Source organism: Podarcis melisellensis, assembly GCF_964234715.1.
Source record: "Podarcis melisellensis genome assembly, chromosome: 8".
Classification (NCBI taxonomy): domain Eukaryota; kingdom Metazoa; phylum Chordata; class Lepidosauria; order Squamata; family Lacertidae; genus Podarcis; species Podarcis melisellensis.
The window spans coordinates 55,944,433-55,965,561 of NC_138540.1; the positions used below are offsets into that span (position 1 = coordinate 55,944,433).

Sequence of the window (21,129 nt, forward strand, 5' to 3'; positions counted from 1 at the left end):
CTGTCCTAATCTTGCCTCCAAGCTTTCTTCTCACTCAGTCCTTAATTCAGGGGTAGAAAACCTCTTCCAGCCCAAACTCCACATTCCCCTCTGGACTTCCTTCCAGGAACCACATGGCAGTGGTACCTTAGGTTGGTGGCTCCTCACCCTTATACTGCAGGTTAGTTTCTACATATACTCATACACCCCTCTTCACCCAGGGAAGCACAAGCCATCATCAAGCAAACAGTCCAGCCAGGCAAAAAGAGGGGTGTGTCAGCGTCAAAACAGGGTGTGGCCTACAGAGGGGGTGTGGCCTTGGCAGTCTCAAGGGCCAGATATAGATGCCTGAAGTTCCACATGCCCAAGTCATTTGCTGTCCTTGGAGCTACCTTTGGTAACTAGGAGGCTGGTCTATTAAGCATAAGAAGAACCTGCTGGATCAGGCAATGGCCCATCTAGTCCAGCATCCGTTTCTCACAGTGACAAACCTATGAGGAGTCAACAAGCAGAGCCTTAGCTCAAGAGCACTCTCCCCTTCTGAGGTTTGCAGCCATTGGTATTGCTGCCTCTGAACATGGAGGAAGGGCATAGCCATCATAGCTAGGTCCCATTTGATAGCCTTATCCTTCATAAAATTGTCAAATCCTCTTTTAAAGGCATCTAAATTGATGGCCACCACTGCCTTCTATGGGAGTGTGTACAATTTTTCATAAAAGCACCCCATTGACACTGTTTAGAAAACCATGGTTTAGTGTTATGTGCAAACCAGACCAGCAATTCATTTAACAAGTGTGCACTTTTCATTCTGGTCTTCTTAATTTATCCAGACCTTTTAACCTCTTAACTCTGAGCCTGTCTTTGCCATCCATTTATATTTCAGAATAGAGACACCTTCCAAGAATCGTGGGCCCATTTCTTTAAGCATATTAATTACCAAAACCAAGACCTTGTCATGCCAATATTCTCAGAGCAGAGGTTACATTAAATAATATATTTGAACATTCTTTTTGCAAGTTTATGTCTAAAGTCAATGAACAAGAACAACAACAACAGCAACAACAATTTTATTATTTATACCCCACACATCTGGCTGGGTTTCCCCAGCCACTCTGGGGGGCTTATAGCACATAAAAAATGTTTTAAAAAATGACACTAAAAATTTCCCGATACAGGGCTCCCTTCAGATGTCTTCTAAAAGTCAGATTGTTGTTTATTTCTTTATTTCCTTGATATCTGATAGGAGGGTGTTCTACAGGGCGGGCGCCACTACCAAGAAGGCCCTCTGTCTGGTTCCCTGTAACCTCACTTCTTGCAGTGAGGGAACCACCAGAAGGCGCTCAGAGCTGGACCTCAGCGTCCAGGCAGAACAATAGGAGTGGAGATGCTCTTTCAGGTATACTGGGCCGAGGCCATTTAGGGCTTTAAAGGTCAGTGCCAACACTTTGAATTGTGCTCAGAAATGTACTGGGAGCCAATGCAGGTCTTTCAGGACCGGTGTTATATGGTCTTGGCAGCCACTCCCAGTCACCAGTCTAGCTAAAACAAACACCATTAGATGTACTGCTGAATAAGTGTTTAATGGTTCTTGTATCTGAATTTGTTTAGAAACCAATAAAAATTGTTAAAACAAAAACAAACAAAAAACTCTGAGACTTGCTACTGCCTGATTTTGATGCTTTGACTTTTTTCCTTCCTGCTTAAACTGTTGTTTTGGTTTTTTCAGTACCATTCCTTGTTCAATTTTAAACCACTTTAGGCATTTATAAAATTGAAAGGCAGGGTGTAAATAAAGCAAAGTGATGGCCCTACATCTGTAATCTGTTAGTAGTTCCATAACAAGGTACTTTGGTTCACTTGGACAACCCTCTTTTTTTATTCCACCTTGCATTTGTGAAAGACGACACACTACATGGGATTAGAGTTTTATTTATTTACTTAAAGAAAATACAAAACACCATATAGAAAACCCAGAAAATACCCATTCTATGGATAAAGATAAAAAAAACTACTGTACACCTTGAGCTTGGCTAAATGACCTGGTTTTTGGTCTTGAGCGTTTAGTGCAAATTTCAACATACGTAATGCTTTCCCACTTCTCTCCCATACGTGAAATGGTAATTCCTATGTACTAAGTACTTGGCCACAGATACCAGCAGGTGCAGGTTGCAGAAGTGGAGAGTCTGTAGCCAGCAGGTTACTTGGAGCCCCCTGCCTAATTTCCTGCTCGAGGGGGGCAAAAGCCTGGAAGGAAAGACAGAGTAGGGGGAGGAGGAAGGCAAAATGGAAGGAGGGAGGGGAAGACCACCACAAGCAAGCAGTTCAGACCTCTGACAAGAGCGATCTGCCCTTCTGCTTGCAGCCCAGTGGGCAAGGAGAGAGGGAGGGAGGTGAGAGGCTCTCCCCCCCCACACTGACATGTGGCCCCCATCAGATTACCCTGAAGGGAATGTGGCCCTTGGCAGAATGTGGCCCTGGTCTACAGGGTCTTAGCGACCTCATGAGATTTGAATCTCTGTGGACTACGGAGACACCAACAGATTCAACACTTGCCTACTTTGACAAATAAAGGAAGATCAAGCAAACAACTTTAGGAGGAGTCCTATCCAAGGATGCTTGATTATATGTCCCCGGTGAGCCTTTGACCTTGGTCTCAGGTCAATATACAGTTGCCTTGGCACTGCTCCAGGTCTGCTTCCAACCCACCTGGCTTGAATGGCTCAGGAAGGAGCCACTCTCTGTTCTCCTAGCAGAGGGATTTGGTGAGAAGGCCTGCCTCCCGCTTTGATGTGGCCTGAATTCATATTCCTGCAAGATAAGGCCTCTCTCACTACCCTTGGACAATGTGTTTGCTACATCCTGCTGCCCAAGAGCAGCTAATGTCACAGGTCCCACTCTTGTGGGGGAAGCTCACACCATCTGCCTTGCCTTAGAACATAGAAGTCAACTAGTAACATATTTGAGGGGGCGAGCCTCTCCCCCCCCCCCCCCAGTTTATGGGCATTGCCATTCATCTGATGTGTGTGCACTGCATCTTGTGACTGAACATGCAGGATGGGGCTGACTTGCTCCCCCTCTTTTATTCAATGGCCTTGGTTAAAACCCTGGCGTGAAAGAAGCATTCTTAGACAAAGTCACAGGCAAGTTAAAGAACTTCCATGGCCAAGGCGTCAGACTGAGAGTCAGAGGAAGTGAAGAGCAAGCCTTGGACCAGTTCCTTAGGTGGTGTTCTGGGCCTAGTGCATACCCACACAGCAGCAACAACAATGATAAGACACGTAAAAGTCCCCATGGAAGCCAAGAAGATGATGTGACTTCGGGGTCCAGCCAAAGCACTGGGAGAGAAGGCAACTTCGGGAGTGCTTGTGGTTGGCTGTGCTCTGCTTTTCCCGGTTTCGTTCTCCTGGTGAAAGCCTGACGTTGACAAAGTACCTGCTGATTTGGTAGAAGTGTGTATATTTGCTTCAGCAGTTGGGAGCCCCACAGTTGACTGCCTTCCGGTACCCGTGCTGGAGCTGCTCAGAACTGGAGTCAGTTGTTCGGAGGAAGCTGGGGGAGTGGCAGATGCTGTGGTCGGCTTCGTGCCTTTTGCCGTGGAATCTGCAATAATAAAATTGCTTATGGGGGAGCTGGATGGAGATGCCACCAAATCACGAGTTGATCCAGGGGACTCTTCCAGGCCTTTCCCAACAGTTGTGAGACTTCCCTCATATCTCTTTGGTCCAACAGAGGTTTGGGAAACCATAGTGCCACTTGCAAGGGTTTGGGGATGAAGGGTCGTTCCAGTCACCATCACTGCTGGTTTGGGAGTGTAAGTAGCTGTACTAAATGTGACAGTGGTGTCAGGTGGACCCCCAGGGTGAGCTGATATGGAGACAGTACCTCCAACTTGTTTGTCAAACCCAGCTGTCGCTTCTGTAGGAGCGTTCATTGCATCCAGCTGCCTCATGGCCTCCTGCACCCAGACTTCCTCTGGTCTTGCACAGAATTTCAGATTCTTCTTAGTGATCAATCTGGACAGAGAAGGGAAACAACAGTTAAAAGGGACATGATCCAGCTCAGTTAAGCGGTTTTAAAACTCAGTGATCATCAACAGGACAGATTTAAGCACATCCTTTAGCACTGCTTAGTTAAGATATTCTTAAATATTTTCCACATCCATTTCCATTTAACAAAAAAAAGGCCTTGCAAATATTCATCAACATTGTGTTGCAGAGTAGCAGAAATAAACCAAAGAGTTGCAGTGAAGCTTGGCACCCTGTCACCTCTGCACCCTAAGAAGCCACCATCCTCCCTGCTTCACTGTTCCCTCTCCTTCCCTCTCTTCCCTCTGTAGTCTCAGCTTGTGTCGTGTTTTATATTATATACTGTATGAGGTGGAGCCCTGTCTTCTCATTGCTAATGTCTGGGCACCATGCAAATTGATAGCACTATATATAATATACTCATAGTAATAAATGAAGTTACACACTCACCCTATAGAAGTCAGAGTGGGAAGGGTCAAACAAAAGACAGCATCACTACAGCCATTGCTTTTTGCCATAATAACAACATCAATGTATTTTAAGCCTGTTCCCACCCTTTTTTGTTCCTGAAATCAGTTTAATCATTTATGACCTTCTTAAAGAGCTTTGGATAGGTAGAAAGAAAACTGGAAGACACACGTCTCCTGTGACAACTGCATTTAACTTCCATCTCTTCTGATGAGAAGAAAACTGGATTGTATAATAACTGGCATAGCATTAACGGCACAAGGCACTTACATCACCGAAGTCTTCGTCCCACATGTCCTTTTCGTATAATTTTGAAGTTTGGTCTGCTGAATCGGCTTGGATAAGTGTTGAATGCATTCGTTTGCACAGCCTTTTCCTACTTCCGGTTGTCCTGCAGCAAGAAAACAGCACATTGATCACTGCGTGTTTATTTGTATGCCACTTTCCCAGAAAACTGTGCCCCAAAAGGCTCACAACATATCAAACGAACAATAAGCATTACTGTTCAAAAACATTAGAACGGATTGTAAGTCACCATGTCAATAAATAGAAAAAAGGCATCAGTCCATACAACATTGTGCAAAACAATACAAATGAGCAAACCTAATTTAACAGCATAGACTAAAGAACACTGTATGCAAATAAGCTAGCCTAATAAAATGCCTGATATTAAATAGAAGAGAAAATAAACAAATACAAAAATAGAACATAGGAAAAGCCCTGCTGGATCAAGTCAAAGCAGGTCAACCTAGTCCAGCATCCTGTTGTCACAGCGGCCAGATAAAACGTATGGGAAGCCCCAAATCAGGACCTGATTGCGAGACTTCCGGGATAGCGCGATCCGGTAATGGCGGATTCCCTCCGAGCTCCGGAGGGAATCGGCTCCGCAGAGGACGGGTCTTGCCGTGCCGGCGACACGGGGACCCTCAAAAACCGCAGGCGCTGAAGCCTGCGGACTTGGTGACTCGGTGGGCACCTTAAACGCCCTCCCCGACCCGCGAAGAGCCTTTTTAAAGGCTGCGGAGTGGACTGGGGTGCGGCGCGGTGCTGAGAGTCCATCGCTACCTCGGCGGAGCGAAGCCGCGAGCCATGGCCGGAGAGCGCTGTCTTCCTTCCTGAAATTTGGACTGAAACAAAGAACCCGTGAGTAAAATGAAAATTCGACACTAAAATTTTACCTTTGATTGGAGTACGACCGGGGGATGTGCTAAAAGGAAGTCCACACTCCCCCCCCCACAAAAAGATTCAAGCAAGGAGAGGAGCACTAAGGTGGAAAGACTTTTGTGTTTAGAAAGACAACTTGCACGAAATGGATTAAAAGTTATTGTGCTGGAGAGGAGAGAGGAATATTAGAAGCTTTTGTGTAATCCCCCCCCCCCATTCTGGACCCGGGAGTGTCCTGCGTGTGAGCCTGAGGAAAAAGAGAAAGAAAGTTTGACAGCTGTCAAAAGAGCTGTCAAACGGGCGATTAGAGGCTGGAACTGTGATATTTAGAAATTTCTTTTTGGATTAAAGGTGACATATTGTATCTGAACTGATTGGAAACAAAGTATTTTGAACAACAAAGTAACGAATTGCTGGAAAAGAACTATTGGACTGGCAATCCCCCTGGAGGGAACAAAGGATACTGCAATGGCTGCAGAAGGAAAATTATGGGCAGAGATAGAAAGGATGTTTTTTCTCGTGGGAACTTTACAAGAGCAGACTGCAGATATGAGTAAACAACTTGTGACCTTGAATCTGAAATTGAGCAACTCTGCTGACGATACAAAGTTGGAAAAAAACCTGGCAGCCGGAAAAGAAGAGACAGCTTTGGAAATGGGGGGAAAAGAAGAAGAAGAAGAAGGAGAGGATGTTCAGATGGAAAGCACCAACCAAAAGCCTGCAGCTTCAGGAAACAAAGGAATTGAAGAAGAAGAAGACCAGTGGACCGTAAATCTGCAAAAGGAGAGAAGGACAAAGGAAGAAGCCCCTGGAATATCTGGAATACTGGAATACAAAAAAACAAACAAACATGATTGGGACTTCTTCCTCAAGTTCGAATATGGGAGACTGGCAGATCCTTGGCAGCAATTGCTATTGACTGATTCGGTGGAAGGAAAGAACAAGCATGATTGGGTCCTTTTCTTTAAGTTTGAGCATGGGAGATTGGCAGATCCTTGGCAGCATTTGCTACTGACTTGGGTGGAAGGAAAGAAGACGGAACTTGGGACACAACTCCTTCGAGAACTGAAGGCCAATAAGCAACAAAACAGACGGAGAAAGACTAGCTGGGGCTTGAGAGCCTCGGATGTGAGAAATCTGGGCTGAAACTGTTCTTTTAGAATAGTGATTTGGGAAGGGACAGAAACCGGGCCAGGGAGGGAGGGGGAGAGTAGAGTAGTAAAAATTTATGATTTTTGTTCTTTCTAATTTTGATATGATTTGTTTAATAAAAAGGGAGGATTTCGTGGGAGAGAGGGCAGGTCGACCTTAGAGAAAGGAGCTAATGTGTAAAAATAGGATAAGTAAACTTGAGCCTAACAAGAGATGTTAAATATTAAGAACAGAGGATAACAATACAATAGAGAGAAGAGGAAATAACTTGCTGAATTAACTATTGAAATTGGAATGTGGGAAGGAGAGATGTGGGGAAGTCAAGGAAAGAGGGTAATGAACATTATATATGTTTTGTTTTGTGTTTTGTGTTTGTGTGTGTGTATGTCTATAAAATGTGAAAACTCAATAAAAAATATTTTAAAAAAAAAAATCAGGACCTGATTGCAACAACACTCTCCCGACTAGTAACATGCCAAACTTTGAGTCTGATTCAGAGTCCCAAGTATGTGTAGTTATTGCCATTAAGCCCAGCTGTGGCAAGGCAGGAAAAGACAGCCGGGACCTGGCATGCAGCCCTCTCTCCATGGCCTTGCCTTGTCCCAGATAAATCACTTGGTCTTTGGGGAACAGGGGGAGGCAGCAGTGAGCACCTTCTGAGCTTTTGCAAACATCTTCACTGATTTGAATTGCTACCGAGCAGCCACTGGGCTATATCTGAGATGCTGGTACTGGTAATCTATACAGCTTGGGGCCAGGATACCTAAAATATCATCTTGCTGTGGATTTACCTAACAAATCACTGCACTCATATCAGGGACCATAACCAACAACAGTTCATCAAGGGGTCCATTCTGCATGGTGTCAGAATCAGGCCTTTACGCTGTGGAACAGACTCCCATTACATATCAGCCACTTGCCGTCTCCATTGTCATTCTAACCCCTATTGAAGATCTTCCCTTTACAACAAGCCTTTTCAATAGAGATTTTATCCCACTCTGAATCAGTAATGGAAGTGTTTTTATGTACATTTTTATTGTTGATGCTTTCATTGTTAAATTGCTTTTGAATGCTTTATATATTTATACCACCCCTTCCTGCAAATAACTCAAGGTGGTGTACCTGGCTCTCACCCTCCTCGTTTTATTCTTACAACAACCCTGTGAGGTAGGTTAGGCTCAGATGCAGCAACTGGTCACCCAGTGCATTTCATGGCTAAACTCTGGCCTCCCAGGTCCTGGTCAGACACTCTAACCACTATGCAACACTGGCTGTCATGGGATTTATAAATAAAATGAATGAATGAATGTTTTCAAAGGCTCTACTGCTTTCAGGGCAGGATGCTCACACATCTATGTGGTCTATTGCTTAAAGTTCTAGCATGCTTAATTCAGCTGTAGTAGTAAACTATGGCCTGATCAAACTAGAAAGTGAAGGAGGAAATCAGTGCGGATGGCAAGAGAACATTTTTGCAGTTGATTTTTATCATTTTAGCTCATTTTTAGTTTCATTGCATTGAGTCTCTTGTACACTGCTTAGAGGCAACTGTTGTTAAGCGTTATACAAATTGTCAGAACGATAAATAAAGTTTAGGAAGCACACAAGCCCAAGGCTTCAGATGGCCAAACTATACTTTGCCATGACACGTTTCCAATTTCAAACCAGAGAACGATTATATAAAATCGTTTCCATATTCAAAACAGCTGCAGGTTGCACAACTCTCTTGAATTCTTGTTGCAGAAAATGTGCCTTGAATTCTGGTTGCATTAGGAAAAAGGATCATGTGAGAAAGATTTGCCAGCATAGACTGTGATTGCCCAACTCTTTCCTCTTTGATGAGCAATCTCATTATTTTATTTTTGAAACCGAGTAGCTGTGCCTGTTAACACCACTGAGCCAACCCAAATGTCAGGCTAACAAAAGAAATGGCCGTGACTTCCGAGATACACATCAGCAGCTAACCTAGCAGAGGACTCTTGTGCCCCTATGGAGCAGAAGCAGGAAACTGTGCTTGCTATTTCTGTGATATTTAGAGGCACCTGGCTGAGGTCTGCCCTGTTCACAGACTCTCTGTGAGAGTAGAGCAGGCATCGTGTTCTCATAATGGGGGAAGGAGTTTCAAAGTGCCCTCATAGTGTAGGGTTACCAGACGTCCCCGTTTCCTGGGGACAGTCCCTGGATTTGTGAATAAGTCCCCAGACAAATTTCATCCCTGGAATGTCCCCGGATTTCATCTAATGTCCCCGGGAAACGCAGCAGTGGCAGTCTCAGCAGCCTAGAGCAGTTGGCTCTGGCTGGCAACAGGAGCTGCTCAGAAGTCCCCATATGATGGTGGTGCAGGGGCTCTAAGATGCAGCTTCCAGGCTGCCTCCACTTTCCCTGACCCCAGCAACTAAGCTGTGAAGGGAGGCTTCATGCTGCCTATTGGAGCAGCCTCCCAACTCCTACTTGTGTGCAAGCAGGAGCAGGGCGGGGATCTCTCAGCTGTGAAGGGAGGCTTCACGCTGCCTATCAGAGCTTGCGTGCAAGCAGGAAGGGGCAAGGATCTCTCAGTTAGGCAACAGGAAGCCTCCCTTCCCAGCTGAGGGATCCCCACCCCCTTCTGCTTACACGCAAGTAGGAATGGGATTGGGACTGCTCCGGTGGGAAGGAAGGCATTGTGCTGCCCGAGCCTCGCTGCTGCTGCCGCTCTCGGCCCTCCTTCTCCGCCTTCCATGCCTGACCCATCATGCATCACTTCCCCACCACTGAAGAACCAAAAACTCAGGGGCTGCCCAGACTCCAGGAGAAAGGAGATAGAAGCTGGGGAAGAAAGGGGAAACATGATGGCTGAGGTCAAGGCAGCAGCTGCCCCTCTGCCACCGACATCGCTGCAGCATCAACATCCCAAAAGTACTTACTTACTTACTTACTTACTTTATTTGAAGTGTCCCCGGATTCATTGGAAAAAATCTGGTAACCTTATCATAGTGTTCAATTCAACCTTTTCTCAGGGCAAACTGGGAGGAAATGATTCTGCAGATTTGCAGATGATTTATTGCATCACATAAAGAGCTGGAAGGGAGCTTAGAGACAGAGCCAGCCTTATGATTATGCAAACTGAGGCAGCTGCCTCAGGTGGAGGTGGAATCTTGAGACAGCAAATCCTGCCCCTGTGCCTGCCTACTGCCACACTGTGCTGCCCGCTGCTGCAGAAACAAGAAGCAGCAGTGGCAGGGGACTCTGAGCTGCTGCCCCTGCTGCCGCTGCTTCTCCACTGTCTCTGGCAGTAGGGATGGGAGACACTCAGGGTGATGCTGGAGTACCACAGTGTCTCAAGGCAGTGTCTATAATGCAGAATGCAGCCCCCCTCCAGCCTCTTCTTAACCTTCATCCAATTTTGTGGATGCCAAAGTGTCCCCTCAGCACCCTTATCATTGTGCTATTCACATAGAACAAACCTACCAGGAAGTCATTCTAGGACATTGTCACAAATTGTCACCCATACAAGTCCCCACATTTTAGCTACCTATCACTTTCAGTTTTCCTTCTGGAAACAAACAAACAAACAAACAAAACACCACCTGAGGCATAAAATGTCCCTGAAATGCATCAAATTTTGCCATTAGGATGTTTTCATTTCCCCAAACAATGTTAACGTGTTTTCATAGTAAAATGTTCAGGGACAGGTCCTCAAAGAGCACTGAGGTCAAACAAGCTTGACAAAGGAATAAACTACGGTAACTTTGCAATCACATCTCCAAGGACCCATTGCTGCCTAGGACACACCTTTGGTGAAACTGCTTTCACCCATTTTACAGAGAGCAAGGCAGCTTATGGCTACAGAGGAAGTGTCAACAGGTTGGCACACACAGGGAGATAAAAGGTAAGATTGCCCAGCACAGACACATTTTCAATGGAATTCTGAGGCAAGAACAGCCACCCCTAATCCTAATCCACCTTCAAGAACTAGTAGTACAGATCTCGGAAACATACTGGGAGCGGCCGCCGAGACCATATAACACCGGTCTTGAAAGACCTACATTGGCTCCCAGTATGTTTCCGAGCACAATTCAAAGTGTTGGTGCTGACCTTTAAAGCCCTAAACGGCCTCGGTCCAGTATACCTGAAGGAGCGTCTCCACCCCCATCATTCTGCCCGGACGCTGAGGTCCAGCGCCGAGGGCCTTCTGGCGGTTCCCTCATTGCGAGAAGCAAAGCTACAGGGAACCAGGCAGAGGGCCTTCTCGGTAGTGGCACCCACCCTGTGGAACGCCCTTCCAGCAGATGTCAAAGCAATAAACAACTACCTGACATTCAGAAGACATCTTAAGGCAGCCCTGTTCAGGGAAGTTTTTAACGTGTGATTTTACTGTATTTTTGGTTTTTATGGAAGCCGCCCAGAATGGCTGGGGAGGCCCAGCCAGATGGGCGGGGTATAAATAATAAATTTTTTATTATTATTATTATTATTATTATTATTATTATTATTATTATTATTATTATCTAAAAGCTGGCACTCACTGTGAGATCAGGGTTGCTGCTTTTTCAACCATGTCCTGGATTGCAGCTGACAGCAGCTTGGTTCTTAGCCATTGTTTAGCAACATTTATCCTGCTGCAGGAGACGCACACCCCTCCTGCACCTTAAGCCACCATAAAATGGGGTCGGTTGGAGGAATCGCATCCCTCTGTGACTAGGAGAGTGGATTCATGCACCCTAGGTTATGATGTCCTCTGGAGGGGCAGCATTCCTGTTGAGATACAACAGGCAATTGATATCTGTATTCCCCAGAAACAATTGAAGGTATTTTTTGTTTCGACAGGCTTCTCCAGCTGGATGAAGAGGAATCTGCCTTAGGTGTTCATTCTGTGCTGTTTTTAAATATATACTCAGCTGTTTTCCTACTGTTTACAATATTCTCTTAGCTGTTTTTAAGAATGTGTCTGAAAATCACCTTGGGACAGAGCTACACAAAGTGATTCACAGATAATGAAATAATAACAGCAATAAGCTGAACATGTTCATCTGGAACAGTGCAGGTATTGTCGTAAGGCAGAGGTTGAAAGGAAGAGCAGGACTGTTTGCCGTCTGGCAGGTGGGGTGCTTTATCAAGGTCTTTGGCTGTAGCTCCTGGACTGGCCAGGTAGGACTGAGCTTCTGGGTTATCGATTAATCTGGAACATACACCTCTCCGAAAGAGTTTCAGCTACTTGGGAAATACCCACCTATGGCTCTGGAGAATTGCACAAGGGGAGATAGGCAAGAACAGCCAAGATTGCCCCACCTTGATCTTGGGAGATACTGCTTTAACCTAAATGCAAACTGGGTGTAGGATGCTAATTTCCCCACAACACAAAGTGCCTGCAGTGGGATTTTGAATAGCTGGAGGCATGAATATTCTGCAGATTCACGCTTGTGGAATCTGGCCTCTGCCTTCAAGGGATTTACTCAGCAATCAGTGATCCCAGCTAGATTTGGCTTTTGCACAACTGTTGTTTAGGGCCCCATTCAAGGACAACTGTGTGATATCCAGCCCATATGGAATGGATAATTTATTGTTATTTATATAATGCTCACAGAAGTGGTTAAACAACAGCTCTCGGAGGAGATCACAATCTAAATAGGTGAAAGCACAGGGGAAAAGTGAAACTGAGGTCCCCCCCCCTTTTTAAAAATTAGCACGTCAACTCAAGAGAATATACACAGAGCCCTGCTGGATCCAGCCGGTGGCCCACATCCTGTTCTCACAGTGGCCAACCAGATGCCTGTGGGAAACCCACAACCCCAAACACAAGAGCATGTGCCACTCCTGTGGCTTCCAGCAACTGGTATTCAAAAGCATTGATGCCTCTGACCACGGAGGCAGAGCAGAGCCATCATGAATCGTAGCCAGTGATAGCGCTTTATCCGCCATGAATTTATCCACCAATCCTCTTGGACAATTGGACACACTGGGTGCATTTAAGGACTTAAATGACAGGCAATGTCAGCGACAATATGTACATAAATATGATGAACTCAATTTCCATACTCAAACTGCCCAAACCATATCAAAACAGAGGGATGCCCCCAAAATGCCCAAGAGTGCTTTTTTTTACCAGCTCTAGATGCTATGCATGGTATGCCAAGTGAAACCATTCCTGGACCACACAGCCTGACCATACAGTGGTCCATGCACTGGCAGCCTCAAGACTTGATTCCTACAGTGGCCAGGCTGCTCGCAGGAGCAGACTGCAGGCAACAGTTCGAAGGTTCTTGTGTTAATCCACAAAGCCCTGGGCCTGAAACACCTGAAAAACTGTCTGTTCCCTTGTGTGTCCCCTCAGTCACTGAGATCATCTGATGGGGCACTTTGGATGGATCTCCATGCCTTGAAGTTTGGTTGGCCATTAGAAGGGACTGAGTATTTAGTGTGGAAGGCCCTGCTCTGTGGAACTGTCTTTGGCAGCAATAATCCCTGCCTTCTTTCGGTCTTCTTTTCTACTCTTTAGGCAAGCCTTTGCAATATGAGCTTCCCTTTCTAACCAATCTACTGTCAGAGACTGGCTGGTTGATGAAGAGCAGTGGGAGACACCAGCCCAAAAATCCCCAGGGATGACACGGAGGAAGAAGACTTAGACCCACGACATTGGTGGTGGGACACCGAGGACAGGTCTGAGGAGATGGCAAGCTGATAGGTGGTAGAAGCAGCTGGCTTGAGTGAACACAGGGAGTCTTCATTTTGACATTTTGTGGGTGGTCCTGCCTGTCTGACAGCCCTGGCATCTACTGATGTTTTAAATTACGTTTTACAGGCAATTTTATTACATTTTGTATGTTTCGTAAGCCACCTTGATACACTTGAAAATTGTGTTTTGTAAGTATTTAAATAAAAAAATCCATTTGAATAACAATATCCTAGGAAACCCTCCCCCCAACACACACATTTGAAAAAAGTTGGGTTCTTTAAACTATATTTTTATCCAGAAAATTATCATGTTTTACAAGCAGCAGAGTAAAAAAAAGAACCAACATAATTGTGACACCAACTGGCACGCTGAAGTGCCAGCAGAGACAAATATAATCTTATCTGGGCCCTGGAAAGATGTGTTTATCCCTGGACAAGTCCCTTCCCCACAAAGGCGCCAGCTGGGTTTCCTGAGCACACCTAAAATAAACTCAGCCAGCATCTTTAGCCAGTTAGGAGGAGAACAGGAGTTGAGCAGCGAGCCTGATGGAAGTGAGGAGGAAAGTAGGGGGGGAAGGGCTCAGCTTACCTCCCCTCCTTGAATTTCAACAGCAAGGCCTTGCAGAATTTGAAAGGGCCTGGGTATCTGACCTCAAGGGGTGCCTCTGCATTCCAAAGAATAACAAAGGAGAAATTGGATTCACTGTAATGGGCGTAAGAGGGACACCCCCTTTCTCTGCCTTGCCTGACCCTTGGCTCCAGCTGAATAAAGAGGGAGGGGAGTGTCCTGTCCTAGCTGGGTCCTGAGCTGCAGAGGAACATCCATATAAACAGAGCTGCCATGGATGCAGACACCAGCAACACCCAAGGCCAGTCCAAGGTCCAGTCCCAGGTAAACAGTGGTTCAAGCAAGGGCTCAGGAAAGATGCAAATCAAGGGGCAGTCCAAGGTCTCATTCCACGCAAGTAGAGGGCCAGGTACAAGGCAAAAAGCAGCTCTTCCCACCTGATGCTGGGGCTTTTCAGCTGGAGCTTGCTGGAACCACACCCAGCCGAATCCCATTAGTTGTTGTCAAAGGGGAGGTCTCCACGGGATGCCCACCTAGCACCCTTGTCCCGGAGTCCTAACTTGTCCTTGTCCACAGATCTCGTTGGGTCCTGGGCTTCACTAAGTAGTGGGAGCTCCACATTGGCCTCTGATTGTGGACTCCTCCAGATGAGGCATGACAGTCAGGAATGTGGATGGTTGAGCAATGCTGGTTCAGATTAATTGCCTGTTCTTAATCCTCCCCAGCCCAAGACAAATCCCTGCTGTTCTCTGTGAGAAGTAGCATCCTGCAGTGGCCGCGATGGCCGGAAGAACTCATCAATAAAGGCTGCCAATTGTTTTTCACTACTAAAAGTTATATTTTGATGCAGGGTGGGGAACAGAGACCAAACCCATATTTCAAAACTTTAAATTTTGCTAATTTTTTTTTTTTTTTTGCAAGAGATGCCTCGCTCAATATGCACAGAGCAACCCAGACCTGACAGCTGGCATCGTTTGCTGGCGGACTCAAGTGTTTTTGATGAAAGCATCTTTCACTCATTTGCGTCTGCTTCACACAGTCACACACAGCAGCAAACAAATAGGCTGAATAACCAGTCCGAGGTCCAATCCCAGCTCACAATGTCCCTGAACAATCCATGTTTCTTCAAATACACATATGGTCAAACATGCACACAAATACTTTTAAGATATGCACTAGAAAGCATGAGGCTCCTTCATCCCAGTTCATGCAGACAAATGGTAGCATAGCAGACACTTTAAATTAAATCACACTGAGGACTCTTTGCTATTCAGCATCCTGATCTGCTTGCACAAAGCTTACACAGAGGCTAGACTATGTATTGAGCATTTGTTAACAAATATTATTATGGGGCAGTTATAGGACAATGAGCATTCATTCGAATTGGCGTGGGGTGGTGGTGCTGACATGTCTTCCCATTTATCTTTAGTTCACCCCACACTTTTCAGTACAGTTCCCTGTTACTCTCCTGTCACTTTCCTAAGCACTAAAAGTCGGGGGGGGGGCTTTTTATTTCATTTTAAGAAAGTGGGTTTGTTGTGCAGAATGGTGACATTCTGGAGGCACCATTCTTCATCCTGTGGTTTTGGCTAGCCTACCACAAAGCACAGTGGGTGAGTTACTCTCCTGTTACTCTCCTGTCACTTTCCTAAGCACTAAAAGTCGGGGGGGCTTTTTATTTCATTTTAAGAAAGTGGGTTTGTTGTGCAGAATGGGTGGCATCTTAAAAGCACAGTGGGTGAGTTCTGGTGGCATCTTAAAAGCCATTGAATCAAGTCTCAAGAGTGCTAGATGTGAACAGCTGCCCTCAGGGGGAAGCCTCACCATGTGGCTACACTTAGAATCATAGAGTTGGAAGGGACCCCCAAGGGTCTTCTAGACCAACCCCACTTCATCAGAGTGGTTTAATAATCAATCCCTCTTCACAGGAAACTCTGGGAATGGTAGCTCTGTGAAGGGAATAGTGGTCTCCTAAAAACTCTCAGCATCCTTAACAAACTACAGCTCCTATAATTCTTTTGTGGAAGCCATGACTGGTTAAAGTGGTATCATTGCACTTGAAATGTACTATGTTGTGAATGCAGCCTTCATCTGGTTTGTGTCCCTTGAACACAAGTGGACCAGCAAGTCTGTTCCATCTTATAGCCATGTGGATATTTTAAGCAATTTTCACATACACACACTTGATTTTAATTTATTTTTTATTTATTCAATTTCTATACTGCCCTTCCTCCCAAAGGAGCCCAGAGTGACAAACAACAATAAAGCAATAAAAACACCTTAATAACATCTTTTTAAAAACTCCAATACAGATACTGTATCTTTCAAGCAGCTAGAAATGATTTTTGAACAGAAAGGCAAAAAGAGCTAGAAAGCCCCCAAACCACCTTGTATAGAAATGAAACTAAAACCAGGATGTTAGCACAAACAAACCACAACCTGAGAGATTCACATACATGCAATCCAATCTAGACATGTGATCCAATGTGAGCCATTGGATGAAGACCAGAGAGGTTTGCTTCCAATTCTGGAGCAAACCAAAATCCTCTCCCATTCCTAACTACAATTCCCATCAACCCCCGGCAGCTGGGCTCTCGGATGCTGGAGTTAACAGTACCATAGCTGCACTGGCTGCAGCTCCTGGGAAGTGTAATACAAAACACCTGTAAAGCAACAGGCTGTCAAAAGCTGCTCTTACCCCTACAATACAGGATAAGGGAAGCTGAGCCCTCTCCCCTTCCCCCACCAGGGCTTCTCTTGCTACTTCAGCTCAGGCACTTTTCTCCTCAGTCCAGCCATTTCCAGAATCAGAGGTGGCTGTGAGAAAAGCACCTGAGGCGATGGAACAAAGGGTGCAAAGGTGTGAGAGAGAGTTCAGCACCCCTCACCCAAGCACCTCTTCCTATGCTAAAATCAAAATGCTTGGTGTTTGCAGATGTTCACACACTTTTAAATTACCGTATTTTTCGCTCTATAAGACGCACCAAACCACAAGACACACCTAGTTTTTTGAGGAGGAAAACAAGAAAAAAAATATTCTGAATCTCAGAAGCCAGAACAGCAAGAGGGATTGCTGCGCAGTGAAAGCAGCAATCCCTCTTGCTGTTCTGGCTTCTGGGATAGCTGCACAGCCTGCATTCACTCCATAAGACGCACACACATTTCCCCTTACTTTTTAGGAGGGAAAAAGTGAGTCTTATAGAGCAAAGAATACGGTATGTCCCTCTGAGATGGGGGCTAATGGATGAACAACGAAAGGAAAAACACCCACCATCCATTACTCAACGGTTTGGCGATCGAATTGCCCTTTCTACATCTGAGCATATATCTTTATAATCATTAGTCTCATTTGGATATCATTGGAATTAATGTTTTTTTCTTATTTTTAATGTGAGCTAACAATGTCTCTCTCCCCCCCCCTTTATTAATTTACAAAATCCAGCATCCCACCCATCACCTTGACATAAGAACATAAGAGCATAAGACAGGCCTGCTGGATCAGGCCAATGACCCATCTCTCCACACAGTGACCAGTCAGATCCTTGTTGGAAGTCTGCAAACTGGACATAAGCGCAACAGCACGCTGCCCACCTGAGATTCCCAGGTGCATGCGGCCTCTGGCTGTGGGGGCAGAGCTTAGCCATCATGCCTAGTAGCCATTAATAGCCTTGCCCTCCATGAATTTGTCCAATCCTCTTTTAAAGCCATCCAAGTTGGGAGCCATCATTGTCTCCATAGCTTAAATATGCTCTGGTTGAAGAAGGAATTTCTTTTGTTCATCCTGAATCTCCCAACATTCAGCTTCATTGTACATCCACCAATTTGAGCGTTACGAGAGAGGGGGGGAAACTTTTCTCTGTGCACCTTCAAAGTGCCATGTTATAAACTTCTATCATGTTGCCCATCGCTTGCCTTTTCTCTAAACTAAAAAGTTTCAAACCCTTGCGCTTGAATGGAGTGGGGTGAACATAGCTGAGCCCACTGCATCTGCTTTCCCCCCGGCCCGTTTGGAAATACAAGAGAGAAAAGGTGCCATGTTGCCTACGCGGTTAGAGAAAGGGAAACAGAAACAAAACACACTCAGGCACCCTTTGCCTAGATGGCTGGCAAGTGCAAAAGCAGTGGGGTGACTCACACGTGTATGGCCCTGTCTAATAATTAATAAATTGATCTGCTGGTGGTTCAGTTACCATGGTCCCAAGCACCTTAAAGGTAACTCAGGATTGCCACCTTTGTAATTGCCATTGCTCCTGTGCCTTAAAAAGCAAATTCAACAGAAATTCAGCACAAAAAAATTCCTTCCAGTAGCTGATACTTCTTCAGGTATCTGAAGAAGTGTGCATGCACACGAAAGCTCATACCAAGAACTAACTTAGTTGGTCTTTAAGGTGCTACTGGAAGGAATTTTTTTGTTTTGACTATGGCAGACCAACACGGCTACCTATCTGTAACTAGAAGGTGGTGATTTTCCTGATAGGGAAATAAGAAGAGGTGGTGTGAAAGTTTCAGCAGTGGACCACTGTTAAAGAGAGAGGAGCAATGCTGGGGGCGGGGAAGGGTGGTAGTGACCCTTCCCTATGTTGTCCTACAACTCCCATCAGCAGCTCCCAAACACCTGGAAGGCAGCAGGTTGGCAAGAGCTGCCAGTGGTTCTCAACACATGCTGGAGCCCCTCATCACTGTTATATTATTATTATTATTATTATTATTATTATTATTATTATTATTATTCATTGCTATCATGTATTCTTATATCATTCTTGTTTTGAAAACATTCTAAAAACATTCGACTCTAGGTGAGCCTACCCAGATGTTTAGAAAGTTGAGTTTCTGCGAGTTTTAATCTGTCTTTAGTCTACTGTTATATTGACTTTTCAAAAGTCTTAAATCACTGTTGTTAATTTTTCTTATTGATTATTTAATTATTCTATCTTTTTTTGAAAACTATTTTGAGCTTTCTTTGTTTCTTTTACAATCAAGCAGCGTATAAATTTTATGCAATAAAATAGATATCACTTTGGGGGCATAACAACAACAACAACGGTTTATTTGTATATCACTTTTTGGCCCCTCAATGTGCTGGACAGAAGATTAATACATAACACACCCACACAAGCAACAGAGTGCGCAGTCACTCAAAGCCAGGTAAAAGAGCAAATCACTAAATGCCCCTTGCCAGTCACTGCCCTCTTCTACCCAACCCGAATATTACAGTTTTACTTTACAAAACAAAGCAACGGGTCCATTGAATAAGAAGAAAAGGAAGCTCGGCACCAAAGAACCAGCCAATCGATTAAAAGCAGCCGATCTAAAACCTGTTTTGGTAAACCGCTGGAGGCTTTTCCTTACGATCCAGCGGAATACACATTTCATGAACTGAATAACCAACAGATTAAACGGATCCAGTGTGAGCAGTGAAAAAGCCACCCTCTTGCCCACTTCCTCGAGAGGAAACCCCCATGTGTTCCATGGGACGCCCTGCCCAGGTTGCTGGGGACTCTTTCTCTCGCTCTCTCCCCGTTGGGGTCTCACCTGCCGCCCGGACGTGCCACGTCGAGGCGATGGCCGCTGCCGCCACTACCCAGCCCAGCGCCACCAGCAGAGGGTCCCGCATGCTCCTGCCCCGGCGGCTGAGGCGGGCGCTCCTAAGCCCGATGGGCACCTCGCAGAACCACCAGCAGCAGCGCCATTCCCTGATTCTGCGCCTCCTTCCTCCTTTCCCTCCCCTCCCTTCCCGAGGGCGGCACGCCTCCCTTGGCAGCCCAAGTCCCACCTCTGGGAAAATCCAGGCGATTCTCTCGGGCTGGGTTGGCGGCAGCAACGGCAGTCACGCTCCCTGCTTGGCCCCTCGCCATCTCTTCGGGGTTTGCCCCGGTACTTTTTGCAAAGACGTGTCCAAGTTAGGGGCGCGCGCGACAGAAACCTTGCTAGCTAGAAAGGGTTTGGAATAGAACCAGATAGATCCATCAAAATCTAAATGTAGGCACGTGTGTTCATAAGGATCCAGAAACAGCAATGCTTTGAGACAAACGGGACCCGTCCCCTAATATGATGTTGTTTTGTTAAGTGCTCCTGTTTAGTGTTTCAGCCAATCATGCCCTCTCTCGTGGCCGGGGGCTCCATTGCAGTAAACCAACAGAGTCAATTTCCGTTTATATAAAATCTACCACAGGTGGCACAGACCTGGATTCAATTACCATGCATGGCTTCAAGTCGTGGCGTTGTGGTCTAAGCCACTGAGCCTCTTCGGCTTGTCAATCAAAAGGTTGCCGGTTGGAATCCCCGCAACGGAGTGAGCTCCCGTTGCTCGGTCCCAGCTCCTGCCAACCTAGCAGTTTGAAAGCATGCCAGTGCAAGTACAGTGGTACCTCGGGTTAAGTACTTAATTCATTCCGGAGGTCCGTTCTTAACCTGAAAGTGTTCTTAACCTGAAGCACCACTTTAGCTAATGGAGCCTCCTGCTGCCGCCGCGCCCCAGAGCCCGATTTCTGTTCTTATCCTGAACCAAAGTTCTTAACCTGAAGCACTATTTCTGGGTTAGCAGAGTCTGTAACCTGAAGCGTATGTAACCCGAGGTACCACTGTAGATAAATAGGTACCGATGCGGTGGGAAGGTAAACAGCATTTCCGTGCGCTCTGGTTTCTGTCATGGTGTCCCGTTGCGCCAGAAGCGGTTTAGTCATGCTTGGCCACATGACCTGGAAAGTTGTGGACAAACGCAGGCTCCCTTAGCTTGAAAACGAGATGAGTGCTGCAACCCCATAGTCACCTTTGACTGGACTTAACCCTTCATAGGTCCTTTGCCTTTTACCTTTTACATACCAGCACCCAGGGTGGGGATCTCCACCTGAAAGGAGTTTTAGTCTACTGTGTTTCAAGAAATTCCCAACATGTGTGTTTGAAGTGTTGGGTGTTTGAAGTGAGGTGTTTGAAGATGTGAACATGAATCAGAATCAGAAAAAAATCTTTATTTGCATCAGCCACTAGCCATAGCAATAAAATAAAAAACAGTGTATGGAAGATAGAAGTAAAAACTTAACTATACAAAATACATTCTGGAGGTTTACATCCATAATCAAATAACAGATCTTATTCTATTGGTCCCTGCTAAAAAAAAATGCAATT

The 21,129-nt window shown here is 45.6% G+C and overlaps 1 protein-coding gene across 1 annotated transcript; it reads right to left on the bottom strand.

Annotated features, from left to right (window-relative positions):
• Positions 1–1,892: 1,892 nt before the first annotated feature.
• Positions 1,893–19,710, bottom strand: CX3CL1 (C-X3-C motif chemokine ligand 1). The gene is made up of 3 exons (XM_081922722.1): positions 19,537–19,710; positions 4,743–4,863; positions 1,893–3,992 (listed from the first exon to the last, which is right to left on the bottom strand). Exons 1-3 carry the CDS (start codon positions 19,616–19,618, stop codon positions 3,125–3,127), a joined length of 1,071 nt encoding a protein of 356 aa, XP_081778848.1. The 5' UTR covers positions 19,619–19,710; the 3' UTR covers positions 1,893–3,124.
• Positions 19,711–21,129: the final 1,419 nt, after the last annotated feature.

What these genes read in the sequence shown, in the direction of transcription:
- CX3CL1 (XM_081922722.1), bottom strand. Translation starts at nt 19,618, where the DNA reads ATGCGGGACCCTCTGCTGGTGGCGCTGGGCTGGGTAGTGGCGGCAGCG. An exon ending in GTGGCACGTCCGGGCGGCAG is followed by an intron (nt 4,864 to 19,536) that starts GTGAGACCCCAA and finishes TTCTTGCTGCAG; the next exon opens with GACAACCGGAAGTAGGAAAA. An exon ending in GGGACGAAGACTTCGGTGAT is followed by an intron (nt 3,993 to 4,742) that starts GTAAGTGCCTTG and finishes TTCTCTGTCCAG; the next exon opens with ATTGATCACTAAGAAGAATC.